Below are 25495 nucleotides of genomic sequence, written 5' to 3'. Positions count from 1 at the left end.
TATATTATAGTAATAAAAAAGATGTTAAAATTGGGCAGAATAACAAACAAACACCAACTTTATTGGAGTAGCACATCGCCGTACAAGCTCTAATCGCCAGCCGGTTGGATTGGAGCTTTTCTTTTATTCATCGCACGGCAATGGATCATCAACCCACCGATTACAATCCACAGGCAGGCGATGTCGCCAACACTAACTTATTGCAAGCCAATCCAATCCAATCAAATGGCCGCTATCCCAGAACCCACAACAAGACCACCTAAAGTACTTAGTTATGCAAGAACAAAAAAGGCACCAAGCCTACAAACAGGTGCAGCAGCACAATCTTTCCTTGGGTTAACGGGCATCCCAGATTGAATTACAACGGCAGGGGTGGGGTGGGACGGCCTCCAGCATCTGTAACCACAAAACAAGCAAACATGGCTGAGCTTATAACTCAGTAATAGACCCATTAAAAAAACACCTGATATTATGCTTTAGAAATAATTCTTTCTGGTTTTCACATGATAACAACGGGACTAGCATAGTTACCTGACCGCAGATGAGCAAAATGATGATCAATCATTAACGCACTAGAATGAACCCCAATTCTATTTTGCTAACCATTCCGTTTCAACTACAAACAAGGAAATCCACAGCCAACAGAACCACCAAATGTCAACTAGAGTGGCCCTAATGTCAACAAGTTTTAAAGTTTCACACATTCTGGAATTATGACTTTCGAGCTATCTTCCATGGAACAGCTAGTGTTTCTTTTTTTCTAAAAAAAGATCGAGACATTTCCACCACATTGACAGGGAATGGTAGATGCTGGATGTCAACAAAACTTACACATCCTGATAGTTCCGCTGAAGCAAGGACTTGTGTGCTGGCTAGTCAGTCTTCGGGAATTTTCACTCCAAATTTCACATGAAACACTGTACTATGGAGCAGAGAACCTATTGTCTATTGTTAGGATAAAACGAGGTTTCAGAACCGAAACATGGTAGTACAATTAATCGAGTTCTCATAGTTAGCAACACCTATCTAGCACATTGCGTCGGATCCCTCTGCACACAATCACCTCGCCCTAGTGATCAGTGATAACAGAACAATAACAGATACACAAACCTTTTGCTAGTGGAGAGCAGCTGTGGAGATGACCCTGGCGCCGAGCCTATCGAGCTGAGCGACGGTTGCTGTTGCCTTGAGGTTGCCTGCGCTCCAGAAGGCGTCGACCATCCTGCGCGCAACCTCCTCCCCCTTGTCCTCGCCGTCGATGACGGCCACCGCGGTGGGCCCCGCGCCGCTGATGGTGCATCCCAGCGCCCCTGCTTGCAGCGCCGCGGCCTTGACGGCGGCCATGCCAGGTATGAGGGGCGCCCTGGTGGGCTCGACGATGGCGTCGGAGGACATGGCGGAGCCGATGAGGCCGGCGTCCCCTTGCAGGACGGCGGCGACGAGCGCGGCGGCCTGGCTGGAGTTGCGGACGTGGTGTTGGACGAGCACGTCCTTGGGCAGGGCGGCGCGCATCTTGCTGGTGGGCGCCTCGAAGTCGGGGGTGACGAGGACGAAGTGGAGGCGGAGGGCGGGCGGGGAGGCAAGCGGGACGAGGTGGAAGGGGTCGTAGCTGCGGACGAGGACGAAGCCTCCGAGGATGGCGGGCGCGATGTTGTCGGCGTGGAAGCCGCTGACGGCCTTCTCGGACTCGAGGCCGGCGAGGACGAGGTCGTCGCGGGAGAGGCGCGAGCCGAAGAGGGCGTCGACGGCCTTTGGCGGCGGCTGCGGCGGAGGCCGCGGAGGAGCCGAGGCCGGAGCCGAGGGGCACGCCCTTAGTGAGGTGGATGGAGACGGCGTGGGGAGCGGACGCCGAGGGCGCGGAGCGCGGCGATGGCGGCGACCCCGGCGCAGTTGCGGAGCGGGTCCTTGGAGAGGCGGGCGGCGAGGTGGGGGCGGGACGGGGAGGTGACGGAGGCGATGGAGACGGTGCCGGGGGGCAGGGTGGGGTCGAGGGTGGCGATGACGGTGTCGCCGAGGGAGAGGGAGGCGTCGGCGACGGCGCATCCGAGGAAGTCGAAGCCCGGGCCGAGGTTGGCGACGGTGGCTGGCGCGAATGCCGTGACGGACTGGAAGGCCGGGGCGGGGTCCTGGGCGGCGGCGTTGACCCTGAGAGCTCGGGAGCGGGGAGAGACGAGGGAAGGGCGGAGGGCCCAGGAACTGGCCCTGGCCCTGGCCCTTTCCCTGCGGGTGGAGGGGAAGGAGGAGGGCGTGGAGGTCGCCGCCGCCGCCGCCGCCATGGTTTGGTGGGGTGGGGGTGCTGCGGCGATGCGGGGTGAGGAGGAGCCAGCCGAGACGAGAAAACGGCCGGCCTTTGGGTTTAGTGGTGGGGTTGTTGCGCAGCAGAGCGAATTGAGGCCCAAATCTTGAAATTTATGACAGGTGGGGCCCGCATGTCTCTCCACTTAGCCTGGCTCTCGGCTCCTCCTGATTCGACGGCCCAACAAGCCAGCCCATCCCAATCCCCTTCTTCCACACGCGCAGCGCAGACAAGGAGTGGCGGCGATCCAACTCCAGCCATGTCGAAACCGCGACGCCCACTCCTCCTCGCCGTCCTCCTCGCCGCCGCCGCCATCCTCGCCTCCGCTTCCTCAAAGCCGCAGCCGCCTCCGTGCAGCCGCTCGTGCGCGGCTCTCAATTGCGACTGTGCGTGCTGGCCCCCTGATCGACATCGATTCCGTTGCGGGGTGGGTGGTAATCTGATCCGGTTCCTGTTTCCCTTTGCTGCCGCAGCCGTGGGGATCCGCTACGGCAAGTACTGCGGCGTGGGCTGGAGTGGCTGCGACGGGGAGGAGCCCTGCGACGACCTCGACGCCTGCTGCCGCGACCACGACCACTGCGTCGACAAGAAAGGTCAATTTCCTTCCCTTACTGCTTGTCTGCTCCCCTGTTTCGTTTCGTTTCATTCAATTAGATTAGATCAATAACCCGGCAGATCCATCCATCTTCCAGCCTGCAAATGTCGATGTCGTAGCAAGGGATTAATAATTAGATTACATTCGCGTCATTGGATTGAACTCGTGCCTCCCAGCAGAGTTCATATGGAAAGCAATTGGTTAATGTATCTGGACATGGGTCTCATTAATGACCAAATGAATATACATCGAATCAGAGGCCTCATATATTCCATCAACCTCAAATGAACATTACATGTATGCAATCGGCCTGATGGATAGTAAACAAATGAAAATGTGCTTAACAAAAACAATTGCTTTTTTGTTCACAGTGGTGTGGTTTCTGAGCTGATAAAACCTGGTTCTTGCTTTGGCATATTCTATGCTAGGTCTGATGAGCGTGAAATGCCATGAGAAGTTCAAAAACTGCATGAGGAAAGTGAAAAAGGCGGGCAAGGTTGGCTTCTCTGTGAAATGCCCGTATGAGATGGCTATGGCAACAATGACTCAAGGAATGGACATGGCCATCATGCTCAGCCAGTTGGGCAGCCACAAGCTTGAACTCTAGCATTCGTGCAGCTTCGCCCTCAGGGCAGGTTGCATCTTGATTCTCACTGAAATACACATATCACTTGACGTCTTGATTGAAGATTAGAATTTACTACTACTTGATGTGCCGTAGCTTATTGTTTCATTGGAGGAACGCATAGCTTATTGTTTCATTTGGTCTGCCTAATTGTTCTTTGCTTTGTTTAGCCGCTTGAATATTTTGGATTCCCAAGCAGGAAACATGTAGGTAGTATGTTTCAACAGCTGACTATATATTGGAGAAAGAAATATTGTTGATGCTAGCTGGTCAACAGCTCGAGTAGGAAAACAGGAGTTACATTGTTGTTACTCTGCACTATTACTGTGCTTAACTTGTAAATTGTAGAGGGAGTTTATGGCCATGGTGAATTGGTGATGATACACATGGTCTTATTAATTGGAGGTGTAAATAAATGATGGCTTTGCCTCAAAGCTGAGGTGAGCTACTCAGGGCCTGTTTGTGCTTAATTCAGTTGCCAGTGATTACAATCAATGATCTATTACATATGGTCTTATTAATTCAGTTGACGGATCTTTCTACTTTAACGTCAACACTTTCCTGCTTCGGCCTGGATTGGTTACTCTTGCTTATTTTTAGCACCTGTCACATCGAATGTTTAGATACTAATTAGAAGTATTAAATGTAGATTATTTACAAAACCCATTACATAAGTGGAGGCTAAACGGTGAGACGAATCTATTAAACCTAATTAGTCCATGATTTGACAATGTGTTGCTACAGTAAACATTTGCTAATGATGGATTAATTAGGCTTAATAGATTTGTCTTGCCGTTTAGCCTCCATCTGTGTAATGGATTTTGTAAATAGTTTACGTTTAATACTCTTAATTGGTATCTAAACATTCGATGTGACACGTGATAAAAATAAGGGGGTGTTTGGGAAACACCTGTTAAAGTTTAATACCTGTCACATCGGATGTTTGGATGTTAATTAGGAGTACTAAACATAAGCTAATTACAAAACTAATTGCACAGATGGAGTATAATTCGCGAGACGAATCTATTAAGCCTAATTAGTCCATGATTTGACAATGTGGTGCTACAGTAACCATTTGCTAATGATGGATTAATTAGGCTTAATAGATTCGTCTCGCGAATTAGCACAGGGTTCTGCAATTAGTTTTATAATTAGCTCATGTTTAATCCTCCTAATTAGCATCCGAACATCCGATGTGACACTGTTAAAGTTTAGCACCTCGTATCCAAACAGCCCCTAAGCAAAGAAAACAAACCGCTTCATGAACGTGCGAGAGGAGAGTGGCGATGGCCCGTGACGCATTGACGCCAGACCGGGCCAAAGTGCCAGCCTTTGGGGGCTCCCGTCCCTGCCGGGCAGCCTTTGGCCATGCATACGGTGTACTGCTAGTCCTTGGAAATGCTGACGAAGCCTCCAGGCTGTGCTCTAGTGTGGCCAATAACCGGTAGTCTCCTTTTAATTTTCTCAATAATTTTAACTCTTCTTACATAAAAGAAGAAGTGTAGGTCTGGTTTGGTTAGTTTGCTTAAGCACCCGTTACATCGAATGTTTAGATACTAATTAGAGTATTAAACGTACACTATTTACAAAATCCATTACATAAGTGGAGGCTAAACGGCGAGACGAATCTATTGAGCCTAATTAGTCCATGAGTTGACAATGTGTTGCTACAGTAAATATTTGCTAATGATGGATTAATTAGGCTTAATAGGTTCGTCTCGCTGTTTAGCCTCCACTTATATAATAGGTTTTGTAAATAGCCTACGTTTAATACTCCTAATTAATATCTAAATATTGATGTGACACTTGCTTAAAAATAAGCAAAGGGAACCAAATAAGTAAAAGTAGCTCTTTCAATGACAATAAAAGTGATAACCAGCTATTGCTGCAGCTTCCGTAACTTTGGACACCTCATTTTTTACCACGTTCCGGTGAGCCACCCGCCAAACACGAGGCTGCCTGGGAGGGGAGGGCGCCAGGCCCAGCCCACGCAGGCACCCGTGGGCGGTGGTGGCATCCAAACAAAACTGCTCGTCTCGTCTCTCACCTCGGGTTCGTCCTGGTCTGCAACAGCAACTGCCATCCCCCTTTCCTCGTGCTCGCTTCCCTGTTGCCGATTGGATTGGATTCGACTCGATTCACCGCAATCCCCTCCCCCCTGCTCCTCAAGGTAATCGATCGATCCGCTTCCTCCTCCATTTCCGATTTTCTTCTTCATTTACGACACCTGACCTAGGGCGTCGAAGCACTTGCATTGTGTTTGGGGTTCTGCGCATCGATGCGTTCTGCGCTTACTGAGTCTCTCTCCTATCTCCTGCAGCCCAAAGTTTGGACCCCAAACCTTGGCCATGGGGTCGAGGAGGGGAAGGCAGCATCCTGGTGTTGGCGAGGGCTCACAGCCCCCGCATCCGCAGCCTGCTGGAAGAGGAGGCGGTCGTGGTGGGAATCAGGGGCGCGGTGGAGGGCGTTCAGCTCGTGCTGACGAGGCCCAGCAGCAGCCGCCGCCGCCGAGGGGAGAGCATCCGGGCAGGGGACATGCTCGTGGTGGAACACGGCCGCTGCCGCAACAGTACCCACGTGCTGCTAGGCCTGGGCAGGGGGCTGGCCCGTCAGCCACCGGATCATCGAGCCCTTTAGCTCCCGAGCTGCGCCAAGCAATGGAAGCTCCTCACGAGCTTGCTCAAGCCTCACCACTGCACGCAGGTCCTTCACAATCACAACCACAGATTGAGGAGCACAAGCTCGCCGAGGCTAGTGCAGGCAGTGAGATTGCGCCTGCGATTCCTTCATCAAGCAAGTCGGTCAGGTTTCCTTTGCGCCCAGGAAAAGGTAGCGTTGGCACCAGGTGTTTGGTTAAGGCCAATCATTTCTTTGCGCAACTGCCAGACAGGGATCTTCATCAGTATGATGTGCGTGCGGATATCTCCAATTCGCAGCCTGCATATTCTTGTGTTATCTTAAGGAATTTCGTGTCACAATCTGATTTGTTTTGGGCAGGTCTCAATCACACCAGAAGTCACGTCACGAATCCTTAGTCGAGCCATAATCAAGGAGTTGGTGAATCTCCACAGGCAATCTCATTTGGGTGGGCGCCTTCCAGCCTATGATGGTAGGAAGAGCCTGTACACAGCTGGCGCGTTGCCGTTTACTTCCCAGGAATTTCATATCACTTTACTTGATGATGATGATGGCTCTGGTTCCGAGAGGTCTGCTGTTCATAATTTTTCCTCATCAAGACATTCTCCCCTGTTTTACATGTTCATGGTTATGTTTCCTGAACTATTCGCTTTCTTTTGATTTAGGCGACGTAGGAGTTTTAAGGTAGTCATTAAATTTGCTGCACGAGCCGACCTCCACCGTCTCGAGATGTTTTTAGCTGGGAGGCATGCAGAAGCTCCTCAAGAGGCATTGCAAGTTCTTGATATTGTGCTGCGGGAGCTGCCTTCTGCAAGGTAGCAATGAATCTCTAGTGCCATTGTAATTAGCAGCAATGAACAAACAAGAGAAGCCTGATATTTCTCAATTTGTTTCCCCACAGATATGCACCATTTGGCCGGTCGTTCTTTTCGCCTGTCTTGGGCCGAAGGCAGCCCCTTGGCGATGGATTAGAAAGCTGGCGGGGATTTTATCAGAGCATCAGGCCTACCCAGATGGGCTTGTCACTGAATATCGGTAATATGATCCCCCATCCCCTTGGTAGCAAATTTGTGCATGTTTCCTGTCTGTCCTTATTACTGCATGGTCTTACTCCTTAACCGATGATTTGCTATCCATATTGAACATGCATATCTCCTGAATTTTGATTTTACTTTCTGTGCTTTTTCAGATATGTCAGCAACGGCTTTCATTGAGCCATTACCTGTAATTGAATTTGTTGCACAACTGCTGAATTCTGACATTCACTCTAGGCCCCTTGCAGACGCAGAACGTGTGAAGGTGTTCTCACGGAACCAACCTTTTACTGACATTTCATCTCATAGGAAGAACCTGTGTTCAAATGAAATATTGTGTATTGCTTTGAAGATAAAAATGTATAATTCCTGATGATCTAATCTAAATTGTTTGGATATAGAATAAACCAGTGCTCAAATGTAATCTACACGTTTCTTTTTTGGGTGCAATGGAAGTTGCGTTATGTCCTGGAGAAAATAAACCTTCGGGTTTTTTTTGCTGTTTCTTGAGGTTTTCATGTAGTATATCATTTCAGATCTTTTATTCTAAGAGTCGTTAATGATATTTTAGGTTGCATACCCAGAATTGTGGGTATGTTCCAAAAATAGGACTCCTTAAGGTTGTCAGTAGATCAAAGATTATGTGATTTTTACAATTTTCTGTCACATATGACATCAACATGTCTTGTGGAAAAAAAAAATTATAGGTCTCCGTTACTATACTTATGGCTTACATTGCTTGAACTACACTGTTAATCTGTCATAAACTGTTTAGCTGCATATTTGAATTGCTAGATCACTAGATCAGGATGTTGTCTTGGCAAATGCATTTTATACCCCCCACACAACCAATCCAAAAATAAAAGAAAAAACTTCTTCCAAAAAAAAGTATATGGCTGCGATTTTCATGGATTAAGAAAAAACGTAAATTCATGTTTTGTTCACACCCTAGATCAAGAAGGCCTTGAGAGGAGTTAAGGTGGAAGTTACTCATCGTGGCAACATGCGGAGAAAGTATCGGATATCTGGATTAACTACTCAGGCGACTCGAGAGTTAACGTATGCAAGTTTCTCATTTCGTTTTAAAAGGCATTTACAGTGCTACTTGAACTTTCCTGTAAAAAAACCAGTGTTCTTTGTGCCACAGTTTTCCTGTTGATGAAGGGGGTACAATGAAGTCAGTTGTACAATACTTTCAAGAGACATATGGCTTTGCCATCCAACACACCTACCTTCCTTGCCTTCAAGTTGGCAATCAACAGCGTCCAAATTACTTGCCCATGGAGGTAGAATTCTGAACATTGATATCCTTTCTTCCTTGTTATGAATTGCTGAAACACGACTCCATTTCCAAATATCCATGTTTAACTCTTTTTTTAACAAATTTTGCAATTATTTTTGTTTGGATTCTTTCAAGAAAGTTCTAAAAACTGTAGACTTTGACTTTATTCAGGTCTGCAAAATAGTGGAGGGACAGAGGTACTCCAAGAGATTAAACCAAAATCAGATAAGGGCTCTTTTGGAGGAGACATGCCAGCACCCACGTGATCGTGAACGTGATATAATTCGGGCATGTATCATATTGTTTCTATGGTTTCATATGGCTTTCTACTTTCGCCTTTGCAAGTTCAGATTTTTTTTTAATTTTAGAGCTTTATCTTACTTGGGTGTACAGATGGTTAAACATAACGCCTATGAGAAGGATGATTATGCGCAAGAGTTTGGCATTAAGATTAGCGATCGTCTGGCATCAGTAGAGGCACGGATTTTACCAGCTCCACGGGTAGGTTGACCCCATTGCTGTCTGTTCTGACCTTTTCTGCTTCACCCTTAGTCATGTTCTCAGCAACAAAAGTGTTGTAAGCCAATGGAATATCCTCTCTTGAACACTGGACATAGAGTACCATAAAGTTGGACCTATAAACATGCTTACTTTGTAAACATATGGCTTCATTAACAAGCCTTTTCCTGTTTTTTCATTTAATGCAGCTTAAGTACAATGAGACTGGTCGAGAGAAGGATTGCTTGCCTAGAGTTGGTCAGTGGAATATGATGAACAAGGTAACTGCATGAATGGTCTTTAGTTCTTACAAATTTTACTTATCCTACTATTATTGGCCTGATGCCCTCCGTAAAGTAGGAGGGGAAGTAGAGGAGGGGAGACAATATGCTATTATCAATTTCATTGTTACTGAACTAACTCTGGCCAGTTGGCGTTATTGTTCTAGTGCTATATTGCCTCATGGATGTGCATTGAGCACTGAGTATCTGAATGGTAGAGGAAGGTAGGAGGAGGGGATCCTAGCTTGGCAGCAGGAGGGGGCAAGTGGCCTGCGCAGTGGACATCCACACTACAAATAGCAAGTTTGATTGTTTGAAGATCATCGATAGTGCTGCCACACCTCAGTTTTTATCCGTCCTCTGCCACTGCACAGACCACAGAAGATCCTTGTGTGGAACCACCCACCACCACCACCAATGTGCTTTTTATAGAAGTAATGATTTGTAAAACATGTCCCATCTTGGCTTACGAAAGATGCAAGTCAGAAAACCACCCTATGTAAGCGCACAGTATGTCTCTCAGATCTACAATAAAAAATAATGCTACAGATTGTCAAGTTGCAGCTTGAAGCCATATAGTTGTGTTTAGCAATCAGCACGATCCAGTTCTAGACCGATTTCAATCACTGGCTTTTATGTTTCATATTAATAAAAAAAGATGCAGGCATTTGTTTATTGTGCATGAATACTTACTGTTCCTTTTACTTTCCCCTATCCAGAAAATGGTAAATGGTGGTAAAGTCAGAAGCTGGATATGTGTCAATTTCGCCCGCAATGTGCAAGAGAGTGTTGTTCGTGGGTTCTGTCATGAACTTGCACTGATGTGCCAAGCGTCAGGAATGGCAAGTATTCTTGACACATCTCCTGCAAAACTTCCATATTGACATTAAGGAGGCACCTCAAGATCCTTATATAAATGCATCAACATGAACATCAGGATTTGTACTTCATCCTCTCGTTTACAACAGTAACATCACATGCGTAATCATAATAGGACTTTTCTCGGGAGCCTGTTCTTCCACCTCTATATGCACGTCCTGATCAAGTGGAGCGAGCTCTGAAAGCTAGGTACCATGATGCCATGAATGTTCTTGGACCCCAACGCAGGGAACTTGATTTACTTATCGGAATACTACCTGACAATAACGGCTCACTTTACGGTACATGGACTGCAGTCCTCCTAGCTTCTTGTTTGTGGATTCTCATTATTATTGTTGTTCATGTGAGGTCTTTGCCATCATTGCTTGTCTCCTTGCCTGATGCTAGGTGATTTGAAGCGTGTATGTGAAATAGATCTTGGGATAGTTTCACAGTGCTGTTGTACAAAGCAGGTGTTCAAAATGAACAAACAAATTCTTGCAAATCTTGCTCTGAAGATAAATGTCAAGGTTAAGTACCCTCCACTTTTGTGTTTTCTTTGCACTTTGTATTTCTTTTGTGTCACTCAAGTTGACATCATGTAATTTGGCAAAGGTTGGGGGCAGGAACACCGTACTGGTAGATGCAGTCTCAAGGCGGATTCCTCTGGTAACTGACAGACCTACAATCATATTTGGTGCTGACGTGACTCATCCTCATCCTGGAGAGGACAGCAGTCCCTCAATTGCTGCTGTAAGTAGAGTGGCAACCCACTCTTCAGCTTTAATGCTTAATTACCTGTTCTTGTCTTGACATTTGGTTTGAGAAAAGTTCTTATTTAATTTGTTAACCAACAACTCTATGTTGTAGGTTGTGGCCTCCCAAGATTGGCCAGAGGTGACAAAGTATGCTGGATTAGTGTCTGCTCAAGCTCATCGTCAAGAATTGATAGAGGATTTATATAAGGTCTGGCAAGACCCACAGAGAGGGACAGTTAGCGGGGGAATGATAAGGTGCGCTGCTTATTATTTCACCTTTTCTTTTCATAAGAAAGGAACATGGAGTGGTTGAATGACAAGGTCTAATATGCATTTTTCAAATTTTCTTTCTTCAATGGAAAATAATTTTACATCACAAAATTACAGGGATCTACTTATATCCTTCAAAAAATCAACTGGGGAGAAGCCCCAGCGAATAATATTTTACAGGTCTGCTCTCAAATTGAACACCAGTGCTTGTGCTTTTACTTTCTGCTTTCTCTACACAGCTTAATCTTCTTTTTTCCTCATCAGGGATGGTGTTAGTGAAGGACAATTTTATCAAGTTCTGCTGTATGAGCTCCATGCAATCCGAAAGGTAAGTATACGAACAGATTAGGCATGTGCATATGTGGATGCTACCATTAAATATGATCTCCGTGTGATGCAGCACACTGTTGTGGAGGAACAGCTCCACGTTGCTGCTACAAATAGATAGATACAGCACAAGTATTGGAGGAACCTCTCCAAGGTGCTGATAGGTAGAAACAGCACAAAGTGTTGAAGGAACCACTTCAACATGCTGAGATATCATTCTAGAGACGAAGATAGACCAAAAGGTCAAATTCACATCCATGGATAGCAAGAGCTTAATACAAAGCCCTTAGGGTACAAAGATCTAAGGGTAGAACAACATGTTCTATTGATAACTATAGTGCGTACATCAAAAACCATCTTACAAACTTGAGGCTTGCCTCTATTTATAGGTTCAAAAGCCTTAGACAAGTCACCTACAACTAATATGACAACTAGATAACAACTCATATATGACAATTATGAAACAACTCATACATAACTCATTGACACCTAAAACACCATTTCTAGGACATCTGAGCACCTTCTAGCATTACAATTACATATGCAATGACATAATGATTCTCTTTGATAAGGTAGCGTAGCTTAGAGGTAAAACTCAAATTGACTCCTTATTCTTAGTAACAAAATTAGATTTGTCTCGTAACTCTGGATATCAAAATACAGTTCGTGTTTTGACTCTTGAATGTTCATGCACCATTCATGTGATGTCCCTCATCACCGTGTCACTCAGGCATGTGCCTCCCTGGAAGCGAACTACCAACCGAAGGTGACTTTTGTTGTGGTTCAGAAGCGCCATCATACCAGATTATTTGCTCACAACCACAATGATCAAAATTCAATTGACAGGAGTGGAAACATACTCCCAGGTAAATTTTGACATTACCTTGTACCTCGTCGTTTTACTCTGCTAATACTAATATTCGTTACTGCCACTTATTATCTAAATTAACGCTTCTGCCATGATGCACATTTTGAAAGGTACGGTTGTAGATTCGAAGATCTGCCATCCTACTGAGTTTGACTTCTACTTGTGCAGCCATGCTGGCATTAAGGTACACACCATGGTTTGGTTGCATCTGGTTTGTCATATAATGTCATTCTAACGCACAAGTCATCACATACGCGATGTATAGGGCACTAGTCGTCCAGCTCATTATCATGTCTTGTGGGATGAGAACAACTTCTCTGCTGATGAGTTGCAGACTCTTACCAACAACCTCTGTTACACGTGAGTGTGTCTTTCTCTGGTAAAATTTCCCTTCTAAATATTATTTTTCTAACTTGCATCATATGTGCAGTTATGCAAGGTGCACACGCTCTGTATCAATCGGTAAGCTATCTCTTCCAGGTATTGTTTTTGGCAGTTCCACCATTGGCTTGCTTCATGGCTGAAACCATCTTTTGCATTTGCAGTTCCACCGGCGTATTATGCTCACCTGGCTGCCTTCCGAGCTCGTTTCTACATGGAACCAGAGACCTCTGACAGTGGTTCTGTGGCAAGTGGTCCTGCAGGCCGTGGACAGCAGCCAACATCCCGCAGCGCTCGGCCCCCTGGTGGTGCAGCTGTTAGGCCACTTCCAGCTCTGAAGGATAACGTAAAAAGGGTCATGTTCTACTGCTGAGGCTAGCCTCACTTGTAAATATGGGAAGAGTAATAATCTGGCAGTTGCTACTTTGCGTGCTGTACTGTTACCGTTTGCTATGCTGGTCTAGGGTTTCTTCCTCATGCTCCATATGCTAGGATATGTATGCACTCGTGCTATTGTCTCTTGTAATGGTAATACCCTTGGTTGTTTGAGTATTTCCATCTGTCTGCGGTGTAAAGCAAATGGTATCTTAGTATGGTTATCCGGAGTTGTGCAGGCAGGTGCTTTAAGCCCCGTGGGAGCCAATGGCAGCTCTTAAAGAAACGAAATGTATCCTGTGACTTTTCAGCATCAGTCCGAACACTACATTTGGTGGCTCGATCTGAATAGGCAATTAGCTGGCTATGCTGTTCCTGTTCGTATGTCAAGTTGGTGGTGATTCATGTTTTTCAGGCAAAATGCAACTCTGGTCAGTACGTATTACTTTCACAATCATCATGGACAGCCATGCTTTTATTTATGTAGTTATTTTCATTTACATCTTTCCCAATCAATAACAGGTACGAGAAAAACACATGATCACTCAGGTGCACATCTGGTTTTTGGCACGTCAAGCAGCATCGGAGAGATGGGACGCCGGGAGCACTGGTCCAAGTAAGCTGCTCGCAATCCTGCACATGTCAGATACCATGTATTTATATTCACTCATCATGGATTTCTTACGAATCTATCAAATCCTTGTGTTGTGCAGCTGCAGCTGCAGCATGATAAGCTCACCTCTGGATCCTTATCTGCGTCTTTCTGCACAACAAACCATCGGTCAGTCAGTTCAGCAGCTTCCCTGCTCTTTCTTCAGTAAATTTCTTAAGAGTGGACACACTTGCCTTTCTTTTGGCCTTGATACCAATCTATCAGGCACTGTGGCTGCCGTAGGTTGCTCAGGTCGTTCGCCCACTTTCGGCACAGCCTTTGCCTGAAAACATCAATAGGTTAGAAAGTTTATATTCTCAAGGTACTGTAGTTTCCTTCAAAACAGAATGAGAATTGTACTCCTGCCAGTATGGGTCCTCAACTCACCAGCTTCCGAAACTGAAGGTTGTAGAACATCTGTAGGTAGCGCTGTTTGGCCTGCCTCTCTTCTTTGTCCATAGTCCTCCAGAAGCCGTACATTGACCCCATGTTCAGAACTTTGGTTGCATAGATCTGCCATGTGTAGCTACAATCAAAGACAATACACGCATCACATATGATTGGTTTTCTCAACCATCAGTGGATGACTACTGGAGACACGAGAGCACTTTTACCATTCATAGATGCGCTGCAGCCCAGCAGTGGATATTTTGTTCCAGTACATGGGATCTTCCTTGCATTTCTGAAAGAAGTCAGCAATCTTGTTGCTTGCCTTTTTGCCATCAAGTGGATTGATATGGAAACCCGAAACCTCATCGACGATGATCTCCGCGGGGCCTCCCTGATTTGTTGCAAAGGTTGGCAGCCCACAGTTCATTGCCTCGATGACAGTTAGTCCGAATGCTTCATAGAACGCAGGCTGAAAGGCATAGCATTAGATGTCCAGGTTAGCGCTGAATTTTTAATAGCATCTCCCCAGGCTATATATGTCATCAACCTGAGCTGGTCATATATACCTGAACAAAGGCTCCTTTGGTATCTGCTATGCAACGGTAAAGTTCCCCATTGCGCACACGGTCTGTCTGGGCTCTTATCCAGCGGATCTGCCCCTTCAGCTGGTACTTGTTGATCAAACTGTGCATCTTGTTTATCTCCTCAATCTCCTCCCTGTCCTTAGACTGTGAGGGGTCCAGGAGGCCTCCCACGACTACAAGGTTGACAAGGTCCCTGAGCCTCTTGTTCTGACCATACCATTCAACCAGCCCAGTGATGTTCTTCACCTTGTCGAGCCTTGCCATTGAAAATATGACCGGCTTGCTCCTGTCTTCCAAGTAGCCTCTGGTTGCATCATATCATGGTTGGGATTCATCAGCAAGATTTTGCCAAAAACCAAAAGAAAGCAAGCCTGGATGTGTGTACTTACATGTGCTCGTCATTGTCCTCTTTGCTGTAGACTAGCTCCTCAATCTGCGGGTGCAAGTCTGTGAGGCGCTTCTGCTTTAGTGTGAATGGGAAATAAACAGACTGATCGGCACCAGGGGCAGCAATATTGAACTTGGGATCAAAGACATTGATGCCTGTAGCAAAGCGGCAGCGCCCTGGCATTGTGAACGCGTAGTGGCTCTCATACTGGCCAGGCTTCTCTTTGCTGTTGCAAAATTCTCTTGATGAGAGTTGCGCGACATTGCCAGGCAAGTCACAAGGTGATAGGAATTTAATTAGGTTAGCAATGCAAGCAAGCAAACCGACCTTCCGGCTATTTCTTGGTAGGTGCTAGCGATGATGAAGTCGCTGGTGTTCATGGCAATCATATCGGCAGTAAACTGGCAGGAGAAATGATACTTGCGGTCCATTTCTCTCCACTTGACATCCGAGTCCTCATACTTTGTCTTCTCCAGAGCATGTGCGATCGTCCCCTGTTGATGGACAAGATTGTCAAATGTGGTTGGTGCTAGAAGGTGGTGGTTTTGCATTGCAATATAATGGGCCATTATTCACCTGGGTGACTCCTAGTTTCCTTGACACAAGGGATGCTACTAAGTTGCCATCCGTGTAGTTGCCGATGACCAAGTCTGGTTTTCCCTGCAACGTCTCGAGGATCTTGGCACAAGAATCCTGAAGTCGATCGCGTGCAAATAAGGTAGAAGAGTTGTCAATGTGATACCATTGCTTGATTAACTAGTTTCAATGTGGTGCATCTCTGGTGAGGAGTGCAAACCTCGGCGTATCTCTCTAGGTAAGGATAAATGTCGAAGCGGGAGACCCAGTGGGGCAGATCTTGGCCGTCTTCAGTCTTGAATGGCACACGGAGGATGGTGGAGTGCCTTGTGTTATGGATGGGTTCAAGCTCGACGTTGCACTTTGTGCCCTTGGCTTCTGGTATGAGCCTTGTTAGCTGGAACAAGAAGTCTTGAATTAATTAAGCTGGGAAAAATAATATGTTTGTTGTTTGAGGAAGAAGGCTGATTAATGAGGTTTAGGTACCACAAGAATCCTCGGCGTGAAATGGAGGCCCTGCTGATTGATTCTTTGGAGCAGCTCGTCTTCGAGCGCCCTGACTTGGTCCAGGATGTAGACGACCTGGCCGCCGGTGTCCGGCAACCCCAGGACCTTCTCCTGGCCGAAGTATCCATGGATGGAGAAGATGACGATGCTGAAGAGCGACGGCACCCTGCTGAAGAAGCTGTCCATGTTGGTAGGGTCCGGTGCCTGGAGCACCTCGGAGAGGCAGCTGATGGTCTCTCTGCACGCCTCGGCGGTGTGGCCCCATCCTCTCTCCAGCCCCCACTCCTGAAACTTGTGCTCGAACTTTTGGTACGGCGTGTCGCCGTGCAGGCCGGCGAGGAAGACGTCGGCGTGGAGCAGCGCCGTCTGAAGCTTGCTGACGGTGTCGAGGGTGGCATTGACCATGAGGTCGTGGCCCCGGTGGGTGAGCGCTAGCAGGTAGTCGAGCAGCGGCTTCATGCTCATGGTGGTGCCGGCGAGCTTGGAAGACATGAACCTGGAGACGAAGTGCATCCCGTTGCCGATGGAGGAAGGCAGCGTGAGGCGAGGCGTGGAGAGGTCGTCCAGGGCACCAAAGTCCACCTCCAGGGAGTTGTCGTCCTGCGCCCTGCCCTTGTTAAAGTTAAGTTTGATGACTGATTCATATTCATAAGTTGAGTTCTGAAAAACATTATTACTACTAAAACAATAGTAAGTACCATTGGTGATCGTATAGCATCTCCTTGCACTTGAGGTACTGGGAGGGCGTGATCTGGTCGACGGTGAGGTCGGCTGAGTGGACCTTGATGTACTCCCAGATGCCAGGGTTGGTCCTGACGGCGAAGTTCACCAAGGGCGGGAGCACCACGGCCTCGTGCGTGGAGGAGATGACGTAGCCGAGGAAGCCCTCGGCGAGCCTGTCCTTGTGGATCCTGCCGTCTTCGGCCGACCGGTGCAGCTCCTCCAGCAGCTGCGTCTTCTTCATGAGCCTGCTGCCGCCGGCGACGTACCTCTGGAAGCAGCGCTTCATGTGGTACCGGCTCTGCCGCAGCGCCTCCGGCATCATGTCGGCGATGCTGTCCGACCTCCTCATCAACCCGTCCATCGTCTTCAACCTGCAGCAGTCGATGGATCGATGCCCGCACCTGCAGCAGGTAATTTATAGAGGATATATCGGAATGGATAATCAAATTAAGGCAGCAAGCATCGCATTGGTGGATGATTGAGGGTGACAAGCTAAGAATTGAAGCAAACATCGGCATGGGACTGGCCTGCAGGCAAGGCATTGCCTTTACCTTTACCTGCAAAATGCTTGCATATTCTATTCTATTTCTACCAAGGAAAAGTGAAGTATTAATTTATTCCATTCCATCCGTGGTAGCAAGGAAAGGTTTATTCTGTCATTGGGCCCTGCGTGGTATTTGGGCCATACATAGCAGAAGAAACGAACGGAGGCCCAGCCCAACTAGAAGAGTAGGGAACTGGGAGCCGCGACCACAACGGTTATCTCCTCCTCTGCCTGCCCCCAACCCCACCCATCATCTCGATTCGATTCGATTCGTTTCCATTCAATTCAAAAATCCCCATCCTTCCTCCTCCTCCTCCTCCTCCTCCTCTAGGGCAGAGGCGGATCAATCGCATCGCGAGCGATGGTGGGATCCACTGCTCCGCCGCCGCAGATGGAGGATGCTAGTAGGGTTCCGCCTCTCCCCGGCGGTGCGGAGGAGTACGTGCGCGACTCCATCCACAGCTCCCTGGGCCTCCCCGTCTCCGACCGCTCCCTCCGCCTCAAGCTCCTCGCCTCCGAGGACCAGCGCCACCGCCTCCAGGACCACGTCTTCTCGCTCGAGGAGGACCTCCGCGCAGCCCACCGCCGCATCGACCTCCTCAAGGTACGCGTGTACAGAAGAGATTGATCCCTCCCTCCCTTGGCTCTCGGTTGATCCATCCATTCCTGATTCCTTCCCCAGGCTGAGGCCGCCATGAACGCCGCCGGCCTCCGCCGCTGCGTCGAGGACAAGGAGGCTATGGCCGCCGCATACGCCGAACTCAACGCCAAGTGCGCCAAGGAGTGCGATCTCTACGAGCGAGACCTCGAGCGTGCTATGGAGTCCTGCGACGACCTCGCCAGGGAGAACAACGACCTGCGCGCACGCCTCAACCAAAACGCAGATGTCAGTAACCTCCCCAAACTACTACAACTAGTTAGTACTACTCATGAATCATCATGTTTTAGTAGCTTATTCAAAATGGACCTGCAAGTCTTGCTTTATGTGGATAATTGATTGCTGGGTGAGTTTACATTACAAATCCAATTTTCCCCGGGGTTTTGGGTTTACAAACAGGGATGTCCTAGTAATTCTTAAGTACTCATGTTCAAAGCTGTCATTTTGCGTTCACATGAAGCGCGTCCTAGTGTAAAGGACTTTTTACATCCTAGATGCAATGCAATGGAGTTCCTTCAAGCATACACTATACATGTCATTGTAAATGAGTAATCCCATATGGCAACCTTCAGAAGTTTGTGCCAAGTGACATTAAGTTTGTGTAATACTAGGTTGTTGCTCGCGTGTGCAATGCAATTCTTTCAATGTCTGTACTGTACATGTCATTGTAAATGGGGAACACAAAACACCATCGCTGGACGGTTTCTTTTATTTCCTTGATTGGACAGTTTCTTTTATTTCCTAGATTGCTTGCGCCAGTAGCAATATACTTTAACCCGGTTAATGTCATCATGAATTACACAGTTGGCAGCATTGACGGCTCGAGTGCAAGAACTAGAGAGGGATAAGGAGGCTCTGAAAATGAATCTTGATACAGCAGAGGCGGAGGTATATCAAAAGCACTTGTGTCCTTGAGATTCTTGTTTTTACCTGATGGCTTGCTGTTGGTGACAAGCAATCAATTGGTTTCTTGTTTGTTCTCATTGAAGGTCATCACGCTGAGTGAGGACAACAGGGTTCTCGACGAAGAGAACAAAAGGCTGCTGGGTTTGTTGGAGAAAGAGCGACAACGCCGGTCCGAGAGAAAGAAATCTGCCAGCACATCCACCAAGGTAAATTGATATACTTTGTAAGATGAAGCGAAGTGTAGTGGGATGATGTCATGAATGATTTTGCTGCAGAATAAGCGCAAGTCGTCTAGCTTGAGGGATGGCAGCCCAGCTGGTCGGGCACTTGATTTCGGTGGTGCAGATTCATCAAGGCATCCTCTGTCGCCGCTGCCGCACAACTCCCCGGACTACAGGGCGCACAAGAAATGAATGCGAGAAACGGAGCGACCATTCTGAGCATTTCCGAATTAACCCGCGCAACGCGAGTGTTGCAGTGTGCTGCTTGCTGATGATCTGATTCTGATCTGGTCCCACTAACTTGTGCTCGTTGTGGGTAGAACTAGAACCTAAGGCACGCAGCCTGATTTTTTTTTTTTCGTTTCATGTTTGGTTAGATGTAATGTCTTAGGCCAGGACAAAGTTATCTATCCTACTGGCTTCCATTCCATTGGCTAGATGTTGCTGCTGTGTTGTGATGGGTCTGAAGGAAATGAAAAGGTCCCATCCCATGGGGTTGCTGATGGCTTGATGCATGATACGAAAGCAGCTTATCCATTTCCTCTGTTTTTTTTATTTTGGGGGGTGAAGAACCCAAGAAGAAAATCTTGGGTGGCTGATTCATTGTATTCTGGTAAATGATGATACCTGAGGGACACATTTGCGTTGTGGCCTCTCCTCTCCTCGGCGGTTCCTGTGCCTTCGTTTCTCCAATCCTCTTTTTTTTTTTGAAAAGGGTTCTCACCAATCCTTGATGAATGTTTGGAAGAGCACTAGAGCTTCTGAGATCATGGGATGACATTCGTTTTCTTTCTTTCGCCTTGAAATTTAGAGTATTTCCCATTTTTGTTTCAATAAGCTTCGTTCGTTGTAAAGCAAAACTTGCTTGCACGAATCTTGAAGACCGCCAGCAGAGCAGACCTCCGAGAATTCCAATCGATTCCAAGCCAAACGAAACCCTAGCTGAGGAGGAGGAGGGAGGATTTGGCCATGGACTCCGCCGCCGCCGCCGCCGCCCACAAGCGCAAGCGGCCTGATGGGGAGGTCGACCTCTCGGCCGCCGACGCCGTCGAGGTGCTCGACCTCCGGGCCGGCAAGCGCCTCCTGCTGGCCTTCGAGCGCCGCCTCCGCGACAACCTCGAGGCCCGCATGAAGTACCCCGACGACCCCGCCCGCTTCGCCGACTCCGAGATCGCGCTCCACGCCGAGGCCGACCGCCTCCGCCTCCTCGCCGGCGCCCCCGAGCTCTTCCCCGACCTCGTCCCCATCGGCCTCGCCTCCTCCCTCGCCTCCCTCCTCACCCACGACAATGCCGACCTCGCCGCCGCCGCCGCTTCCCTCCTCGCCGACCTCACCGACTCCGACGACCCCGACGACCTCGCCGCCGTCCAGGCACTCGCCGACGCCCTCGTCGAAGCCAACGCGCTCGACCTCCTCGTCCACAACCTCTCCCGCTTCTCCGAGGCCGACCCCGACGAGGCCGAGGCCGTCCACAACACCCTCGCCGTCCTCGAGAACCTCCTCGACCTCCGCCCCCACCTCGCCGACAAAGTATGCGACGGCACCAAGCTCCTGCGCTGGCTCCTCTCGCGCCTCAAGGCGCGCGAATTCGACGCCAACAAGCAGTACGCCTCCGAGATCCTCGCCATCCTCCTGCAGAACAGCCCTGCCAACCAGAAGCGCCTGGGCCAGATCAACGGGGTCGACGGCCTGCTTCAGGCGGTTGCCATGTACAAATCCAGGGACCCAAAGACCTCTGACGAGGAGGAGATGCTCGAGAACCTCTTCGACTGCCTCTGTTGCGTGCTCATGCCCCTGGAGAACAAGGAGAGGTTTGTCAAGGCTGAAGGCGTTGAGCTCATGATTATCATCATGAAACAGAAGAAGCTGGCGTACAGCTCTGCCATCCGCACGCTCGATTTCGCCATGACCAGGTTCCCGCCTGCGTGTGAGCGCTTTGTTGATGTGCTTGGCCTTAAGACTGCTTTTGCGGCCTTCATGGGTAAGGCAAGTAAACCTTCCTCCGTTCCCTTCCCCCCTCCCTCTTCTTCTGAAATCTCAGACGATCCAGTTTATTCATTTAATCTGTTTTCTGAAATGAGTCTGTTAAAATTCTTCCACAGATTCCCGTCAACAAGAAGAACAAGAAAGAGAGTTATCAGGAGGAGCTAGAAGAGCGTATCATTTCAATTATTGCCTCATTGTTTGGTAAGCAGGCAAGTCTATTCTGGTGTTGCTTTATATAATTATTCTGTTTATATCAGATGAATATCAAGAAGTATTCAACAGATTTGTCAGTCAATCTAATTTCCTAGGGGCAACTCTGTGGATTTAACCTGTATATAAATATTCCCTTATAATATAATGGTGATCGACTAGAAATCCACTCATCATGTAAGAACTCTAATTTGATTTTATATGTGGATTCCCCCGAAGTAATACATTTACCTGCATAATAGTATCTCTCGGAAGATTGCCATTGCACAGGTGGATTTAATAGTTTCTCAAACAGTTGATAGCATGCAAAAATTATGTTTGCACCTCACTTGATAGCCCGTAACAATTGAATTTTATAAGACCAACCAGCATCTCATTTGACCATGCTGTATTTTAATGGTCCCTGTCTGTGATTATCTGCTTTCTTTCTGTGATTCAGTTGTTTAATGCAGTTTCTCATGTTTGGTTACCTGTCTTTAGGTGGTATTATTAAGGGCTCACGAAGGATGAGGCTACTAGGAAAGTTTGTTGAGAATGAATGCGAAAAGATAGACCGTCTGATGGAGTTTTACACAAGGTATTTGTTGTGCAGAAAAGAGGATTGCTTTACCTTTTCAGTTCATTTCTTGATTGCTGTTATACTTATGCTGTACAGGTATTCAGACAGAGTGAAAGAAGAGACTGAGAGGCTTGATAGTCTTGATTTGGAAGATTTAGAGGTGCCTTACTATACCTTGTTGCCTTGATTGTCATCTCCAATCTGAGCAAGCAACGAATTCTTAGAATCACATTCCTGTTTCTCCCAGATGGATGATGATGAGCGTTATAACCGAAAACTTGAAGCTGGGCTTTACACATTGCAGGTATTGGCATCGTGACATGATAGCTTTGTATCTGATATGTTTTTTCAGCAAGTGTTGGTTTCATTCTTGTTTACCTTGCGATGCTTCTGAACCAAGTCTGCATATGTTTCAGCTAATTGCGCTTATTCTGGGACACATCTGGCACTCTGGGTTAGTGATACTTGTTTTGTTTTCTCTGTTACTTTGCTTTGCCGTGCAGAGTTGGATTTGAATGCAAAGCTCATATTTTATGTTTTGATCTCCCTCACTGAATTTCAGGAATTCCCAGATGAGGGCAAGAGTAGAATTGCTTCTAAGACAAAACAAACTTACGAAGCAAGATGTGAAGGACATACTTGAGGTGCGCGGTTCATCTTCATGTGTTTGCCATTGCAGTTTGCTTCCAATTTAGTTTTGATGGGTTATACTGGTCCTGAATTTGTAGCACTGTGGACCATTTATGTTGCTTGGCGGTAGCCTCAGTGATAGGGTAGCATTAAGAGCAAAGCCCTTCTGCAGTAACAAGGTTATCTTTTCTGATGGTTTTGCATTGCAGGAATATCATGACAACATTGGGGACTTGGATGGACCTGAAGAGAAGGAAAGAGCACAAGCGCGGGCCAAGGAAATTATAGCAGTGTTGTGATGCGCGTGGTGGGCTGGAGTAGTTGGTTGTAGAGCAAGACGAGAGAGATATAGTGAGGGTTGAGGAGAAGAGCAGTCAGGTAGTGTAGATGTTGGATGGCAGAAACAAAGAGAGTAGGTGGCCTGCTATCTGCTGATAATGCAGCTCCGTATTCTGTTTGTGTTGTATTATTTTTCTTGTGTAAACATTCTCTATAACTATGAAAGAAAAATCCTATAATCATCTGATATTTGGATCCATGAAAACGTTAAGCGATGATGAGCTGTGGTGCTGGACCTGACACACTGTAGGTGGCATGTTAGTGTTGTATCCATGATTGGCATTGCATCTGGCTCTCTGGGTTAGTAATATGTTACTTTGCTTTGTTATTATTTATCCAGAGTTGGGATTGGGATGTGAGTGCTGTAGGTAATTTGGTTTGGTTTCTGGGAAGGGCAAACAAGGAAAGATGCATGTTATCCATTCCAGAGTCCTGTTGCTGCTGCCTGTGGTGTGGTGACTCCCAGTCTCCCACTCCTCCCCTCCGCCACCATGTATTATCCCCACCTCGCCGTCTCCGTCTCCATGGCGGCGGCGGCTGCCCACCCCTTCCTCCGCCGCCCCTCCTCCTCGGTGCCATCCCTTCTCCACTCCACGCCGACGTCATGGAGGTCGAGGAGGAGGGCCATCGCCGCCGTCTCCGTCCAAGGCGACGACGACGGCTTCTTCACCGTCGACTTGGACCCGGACGACTACGCCGCTGAATCCGAGTCCGACGACGACTCTCCGTGGGAGGGCGCGCTCGTCTACCGTCGTGACGCCGCCGTCCACCACCTGGAGCATGCCACCACTCTGGAGCGCCTCGGCCTCGGCGACCTCTCCTCCAACGACTCCCGCGCGCGTGCCGCCGCCATGGGGCTGGGGGCACCGGACCAGCCTCAGACCCCCGTCCTCGTCTCCCTCGACGTCACCCGCCGCCGCGCCCGCCTGCGCCTCGACGGCATCGTGCGCACCGTCATCACCCTCGGCTGCTTCAGGTTGTCTTCACTGCCAGTGCTTTGCCTTTGCAGTTTCATCTGTCTGTTTGCCTACTGCCACCACCCACACTCCTTTCTCATTCATGAATTCTTGTTATGCTCCTGTCCTACCACATTTCTCCAACAGAGAAAACATCTCATGATTTTTCCAATTCGGTTGATGAATCCTCGTATCTCATAATTTTTAGAGTAAAATGCACCATAGGTCTAGGTCCATTAACTATTAACTTGTAAGGAGGTGTCATCTAGGTCCACGTACTCCGAAACTCCGAAAGTGCATTTTTGGGTCCATCAATCGTTCACCGCAAATCCATACCCCTTCACATGAGCATCTAGCGTTGACTTGGCATCCATCTCATCTCCCCATCTCTCTCCCCTTGGCATTTCATTGAACATGTCAGCGGCAGCAGCGAGCGCCCTCGACTCGCCGGCCCCACCCGACCGAGACGGCGAGCAGAGCGAGCGGCCACTGCGGGAGCCGAATGTCTTGAGCGCCAACGGCGACAGATGCGACGAAGGTGGCAGAGGGGCGGGAGGTGAAGCAGATGAAGAGATCTGTGCCACTGCCGCCGACATGTTCGATGAAATGCCGGTGGGAGAGAGAGAAAGATGAGATGGATGAGAGAAGATGGCCATTCAGCCAGCCACATCAGCGTTAGATGCCCATGTGGAGGGGTATGGACCTGGGGTGAACCACTTAACAAGTTGATGGATAAAAATACACTTTCAGAGTTCGTGGACCTAAGTGACACCTCATGCAAGTTGATGGACCTCTGGTGCATTTTACTCTAATTTTTAATACTTCTTTTACCTCAAAAATCAGCATACTAGCCTTTAAGCCGCAAATGTCGTGTATTTGTCATAGATGGTGATCAGCCAAACTTCCTGTTCGACCGAAATGCAACAGGTCACAACAGTTTTAATGCACAAGGCACACTTAATCACCTCGATGTGTTACTAACATAATATGCTCCTTTTCTTTCCCCAGGTGTGCTGAGCCAGCACCTCAAGGTATATTTGCCAATTTTTCCCTCTTATTGACAGAGGACCCAGTAGAGGAACCTGACGTAGTTGACCTCGGCACGATATATGAAGAAGACACTGCTAGCGGTGCTGGCACCCTGGGTGAAGACGACCAAGATGTCGACTGGGATGACCGCCTGCACTTCCCAGCGGGTGACAAGGAAATTGACATCTCCAAAAACATCCGGGACATCATTCACCTGGAGATCACCATGGATGCAGTCTGCAGCCCTAGTTGCAAAGGCCTGTGCCTTGCCTGCGGCGAAAACCTCAACACCAGCAGCTGCAGCTGCAGCAAAGAGAAGCCACGGGAGCCCAAGAACGTGAAAGGTCCAGGACCTCTCAAAGAGTTGTTGAAACCGATCCAGAAAAGATGATGATGCAAACACCACATCTTATTGTAGGTAGTAATGAGTTTGTAGAACTAGCAGCCTGCGTTGTTGTATGCAGGACAGCAGCAGTGCCCAGTTACTACATACCTTTAAAATTTTTAAGGGAATTGTGTCAAGTTCAGCTCCTAGTATAGAATGTACTCCGG

At 47.9% G+C, this 25495-nt stretch overlaps 7 protein-coding genes across 10 annotated transcripts; 5 read left to right on the top strand and 2 right to left on the bottom strand.

Annotated features, from left to right (window-relative positions):
• Positions 1–30: 30 nt before the first annotated feature.
• Positions 31–2367, bottom strand: LOC101761148 (homoserine kinase). Its single transcript, XM_004954465.3, is given in 4 exon segments — positions 31–396; positions 1111–1752; positions 1754–1837; positions 1839–2367. Coding segments are annotated over 3 exon segments (1158 nt in total). The 5' UTR covers positions 2277–2367; the 3' UTR covers positions 31–396; positions 1111–1116.
• Positions 2368–2461: 94 nt separating this feature from the next.
• Positions 2462–3986, top strand: LOC101761534 (probable phospholipase A2 homolog 1). Its single transcript, XM_004954467.4, has 3 exons — positions 2462–2682; positions 2770–2889; positions 3320–3986. The coding sequence occupies exons 1-3, from the start codon at positions 2556–2558 to the stop codon at positions 3496–3498; spliced, it is 426 nt and encodes a 141-aa protein (XP_004954524.1). The 5' UTR covers positions 2462–2555; the 3' UTR covers positions 3499–3986.
• A 1542-nt stretch (positions 3987–5528) lies between these two features.
• LOC101762215 (protein argonaute 1C) lies at positions 5529–13270 on the top strand. Of its 2 annotated transcripts, XM_004954468.3 has the most exons (23): positions 5529–5686; positions 5837–6425; positions 6514–6722; positions 6819–6968; positions 7055–7188; positions 7343–7452; positions 8140–8246; positions 8335–8473; positions 8641–8757; positions 8863–8970; positions 9177–9248; positions 9968–10090; positions 10243–10408; positions 10515–10636; positions 10722–10859; positions 10977–11119; positions 11252–11314; positions 11399–11462; positions 12192–12327; positions 12440–12513; positions 12595–12689; positions 12760–12791; positions 12875–13270. In XM_004954468.3, the coding sequence occupies exons 2-23, from the start codon at positions 5865–5867 to the stop codon at positions 13081–13083; spliced, it is 3072 nt and encodes a 1023-aa protein (XP_004954525.1). In that variant the 5' UTR covers positions 5529–5686; positions 5837–5864; the 3' UTR covers positions 13084–13270. The 2 variants fall into 2 exon arrangements, with proteins under 2 accessions (XP_004954525.1, XP_022680325.1); XM_022824590.1 differs by lacking the exon at positions 5529–5686 and having other exon boundaries at positions 5922–6345.
• A 199-nt stretch (positions 13271–13469) lies between these two features.
• LOC101763026 (paramyosin) lies at positions 13470–19737 on the top strand. 2 transcript variants are annotated; one of them, XM_022824680.1, is made up of 8 exons: positions 13470–13516; positions 13608–13701; positions 13799–13866; positions 17781–18053; positions 18132–18335; positions 18912–18995; positions 19097–19219; positions 19289–19737. In XM_022824680.1, the coding sequence occupies exons 4-8, from the start codon at positions 17811–17813 to the stop codon at positions 19424–19426; spliced, it is 792 nt and encodes a 263-aa protein (XP_022680415.1). In that variant the 5' UTR covers positions 13470–13516; positions 13608–13701; positions 13799–13866; positions 17781–17810; the 3' UTR covers positions 19427–19737. The 2 variants fall into 2 exon arrangements, with proteins under 2 accessions (XP_022680415.1, XP_004954528.1); XM_004954471.2 differs by lacking the exons at positions 13470–13516; positions 13608–13701; positions 13799–13866 and adding an exon at positions 17543–17663.
• LOC101762615 (sucrose synthase 6) lies at positions 13526–17381 on the bottom strand. 2 transcript variants are annotated; one of them, XM_004954469.3, is made up of 12 exons: positions 16881–17381; positions 16162–16789; positions 15896–16072; positions 15676–15792; positions 15427–15593; positions 15101–15325; positions 14694–15015; positions 14352–14596; positions 14125–14263; positions 13932–14020; positions 13825–13848; positions 13526–13718 (listed from the first exon to the last, which is right to left on the bottom strand). In XM_004954469.3, the coding sequence occupies exons 1-12, from the start codon at positions 17264–17266 to the stop codon at positions 13658–13660; spliced, it is 2580 nt and encodes an 859-aa protein (XP_004954526.1). In that variant the 5' UTR covers positions 17267–17381; the 3' UTR covers positions 13526–13657. The 2 variants fall into 2 exon arrangements, with proteins under 2 accessions (XP_004954526.1, XP_022680362.1); XM_022824627.1 differs by having other exon boundaries at positions 16162–16782; positions 16881–17011.
• Positions 19738–20061: 324 nt separating the features above from the next.
• Positions 20062–23173, top strand: LOC101760741 (beta-catenin-like protein 1). The gene is made up of 8 exons (XM_004954464.3): positions 20062–21220; positions 21337–21421; positions 21911–22007; positions 22086–22149; positions 22237–22293; positions 22406–22443; positions 22552–22633; positions 22829–23173. The coding sequence occupies exons 1-8, from the start codon at positions 20204–20206 to the stop codon at positions 22916–22918; spliced, it is 1530 nt and encodes a 509-aa protein (XP_004954521.1). The 5' UTR covers positions 20062–20203; the 3' UTR covers positions 22919–23173.
• Positions 23174–23368: 195 nt separating this feature from the next.
• On the top strand, positions 23369–25477 carry LOC101760335 (large ribosomal RNA subunit accumulation protein YCED homolog 1, chloroplastic). The gene is made up of 2 exons (XM_004954463.2): positions 23369–23934; positions 24923–25477. Exons 1-2 carry the CDS (start codon positions 23450–23452, stop codon positions 25332–25334), a joined length of 897 nt encoding a protein of 298 aa, XP_004954520.1. The 5' UTR covers positions 23369–23449; the 3' UTR covers positions 25335–25477.
• The last annotated feature ends 18 nt before the right edge of the window (positions 25478–25495 follow it).

The sequence above is a fragment of the Setaria italica genome, chromosome I, assembly GCF_000263155.2.
Source record: "Setaria italica strain Yugu1 chromosome I, Setaria_italica_v2.0, whole genome shotgun sequence".
In the NCBI taxonomy this organism is placed as follows: domain Eukaryota; kingdom Viridiplantae; phylum Streptophyta; class Magnoliopsida; order Poales; family Poaceae; genus Setaria; species Setaria italica.
The sequence above is the reverse complement of the archived record's forward strand: the minus strand, read 5'-3'. Positions and strand labels throughout refer to the sequence as shown.

What these genes read in the sequence shown, in the direction of transcription:
- LOC101761534 (XM_004954467.4), top strand. Translation starts at nt 2,556, where the DNA reads ATGTCGAAACCGCGACGCCCACTCCTCCTCGCCGTCCTCCTCGCCGCC. An exon ending in CGCGGCTCTCAATTGCGACT is followed by an intron (nt 2,683 to 2,769) that starts GTGCGTGCTGGC and finishes TTGCTGCCGCAG; the next exon opens with CCGTGGGGATCCGCTACGGC. An exon ending in CCACTGCGTCGACAAGAAAG is followed by an intron (nt 2,890 to 3,319) that starts GTCAATTTCCTT and finishes ATTCTATGCTAG; the next exon opens with GTCTGATGAGCGTGAAATGC.
- LOC101762215 (XM_004954468.3), top strand. Translation starts at nt 5,865, where the DNA reads ATGGGGTCGAGGAGGGGAAGGCAGCATCCTGGTGTTGGCGAGGGCTCA. An exon ending in CAATAACGGCTCACTTTACG is followed by an intron (nt 10,409 to 10,514) that starts GTACATGGACTG and finishes GCCTGATGCTAG; the next exon opens with GTGATTTGAAGCGTGTATGT. An exon ending in GAGTGGAAACATACTCCCAG is followed by an intron (nt 12,328 to 12,439) that starts GTAAATTTTGAC and finishes ACATTTTGAAAG; the next exon opens with GTACGGTTGTAGATTCGAAG.
- LOC101762615 (XM_004954469.3), bottom strand. Translation starts at nt 17,266, where the DNA reads ATGGACGGGTTGATGAGGAGGTCGGACAGCATCGCCGACATGATGCCG. An exon ending in ACCTAGAGAGATACGCCGAG is followed by an intron (nt 15,793 to 15,895) that starts GTTTGCACTCCT and finishes GATCGACTTCAG; the next exon opens with GATTCTTGTGCCAAGATCCT. An exon ending in TACCAAGAAATAGCCGGAAG is followed by an intron (nt 15,326 to 15,426) that starts GTCGGTTTGCTT and finishes ATTTTGCAACAG; the next exon opens with CAAAGAGAAGCCTGGCCAGT.
- LOC101763026 (XM_022824680.1), top strand. Translation starts at nt 17,811, where the DNA reads ATGGTGGGATCCACTGCTCCGCCGCCGCAGATGGAGGATGCTAGTAGG. An exon ending in GCCGCATCGACCTCCTCAAG is followed by an intron (nt 18,054 to 18,131) that starts GTACGCGTGTAC and finishes TTCCTTCCCCAG; the next exon opens with GCTGAGGCCGCCATGAACGC. An exon ending in TTGATACAGCAGAGGCGGAG is followed by an intron (nt 18,996 to 19,096) that starts GTATATCAAAAG and finishes TTCTCATTGAAG; the next exon opens with GTCATCACGCTGAGTGAGGA.
- LOC101760741 (XM_004954464.3), top strand. Translation starts at nt 20,204, where the DNA reads ATGGACTCCGCCGCCGCCGCCGCCGCCCACAAGCGCAAGCGGCCTGAT. An exon ending in AATTATTGCCTCATTGTTTG is followed by an intron (nt 21,422 to 21,910) that starts GTAAGCAGGCAA and finishes ACCTGTCTTTAG; the next exon opens with GTGGTATTATTAAGGGCTCA. An exon ending in GGACACATCTGGCACTCTGG is followed by an intron (nt 22,444 to 22,551) that starts GTTAGTGATACT and finishes ACTGAATTTCAG; the next exon opens with GAATTCCCAGATGAGGGCAA.
- LOC101760335 (XM_004954463.2), top strand. Translation starts at nt 23,450, where the DNA reads ATGTATTATCCCCACCTCGCCGTCTCCGTCTCCATGGCGGCGGCGGCT. An exon ending in ATCACCCTCGGCTGCTTCAG is followed by an intron (nt 23,935 to 24,922) that starts GTTGTCTTCACT and finishes TTCTTTCCCCAG; the next exon opens with GTGTGCTGAGCCAGCACCTC.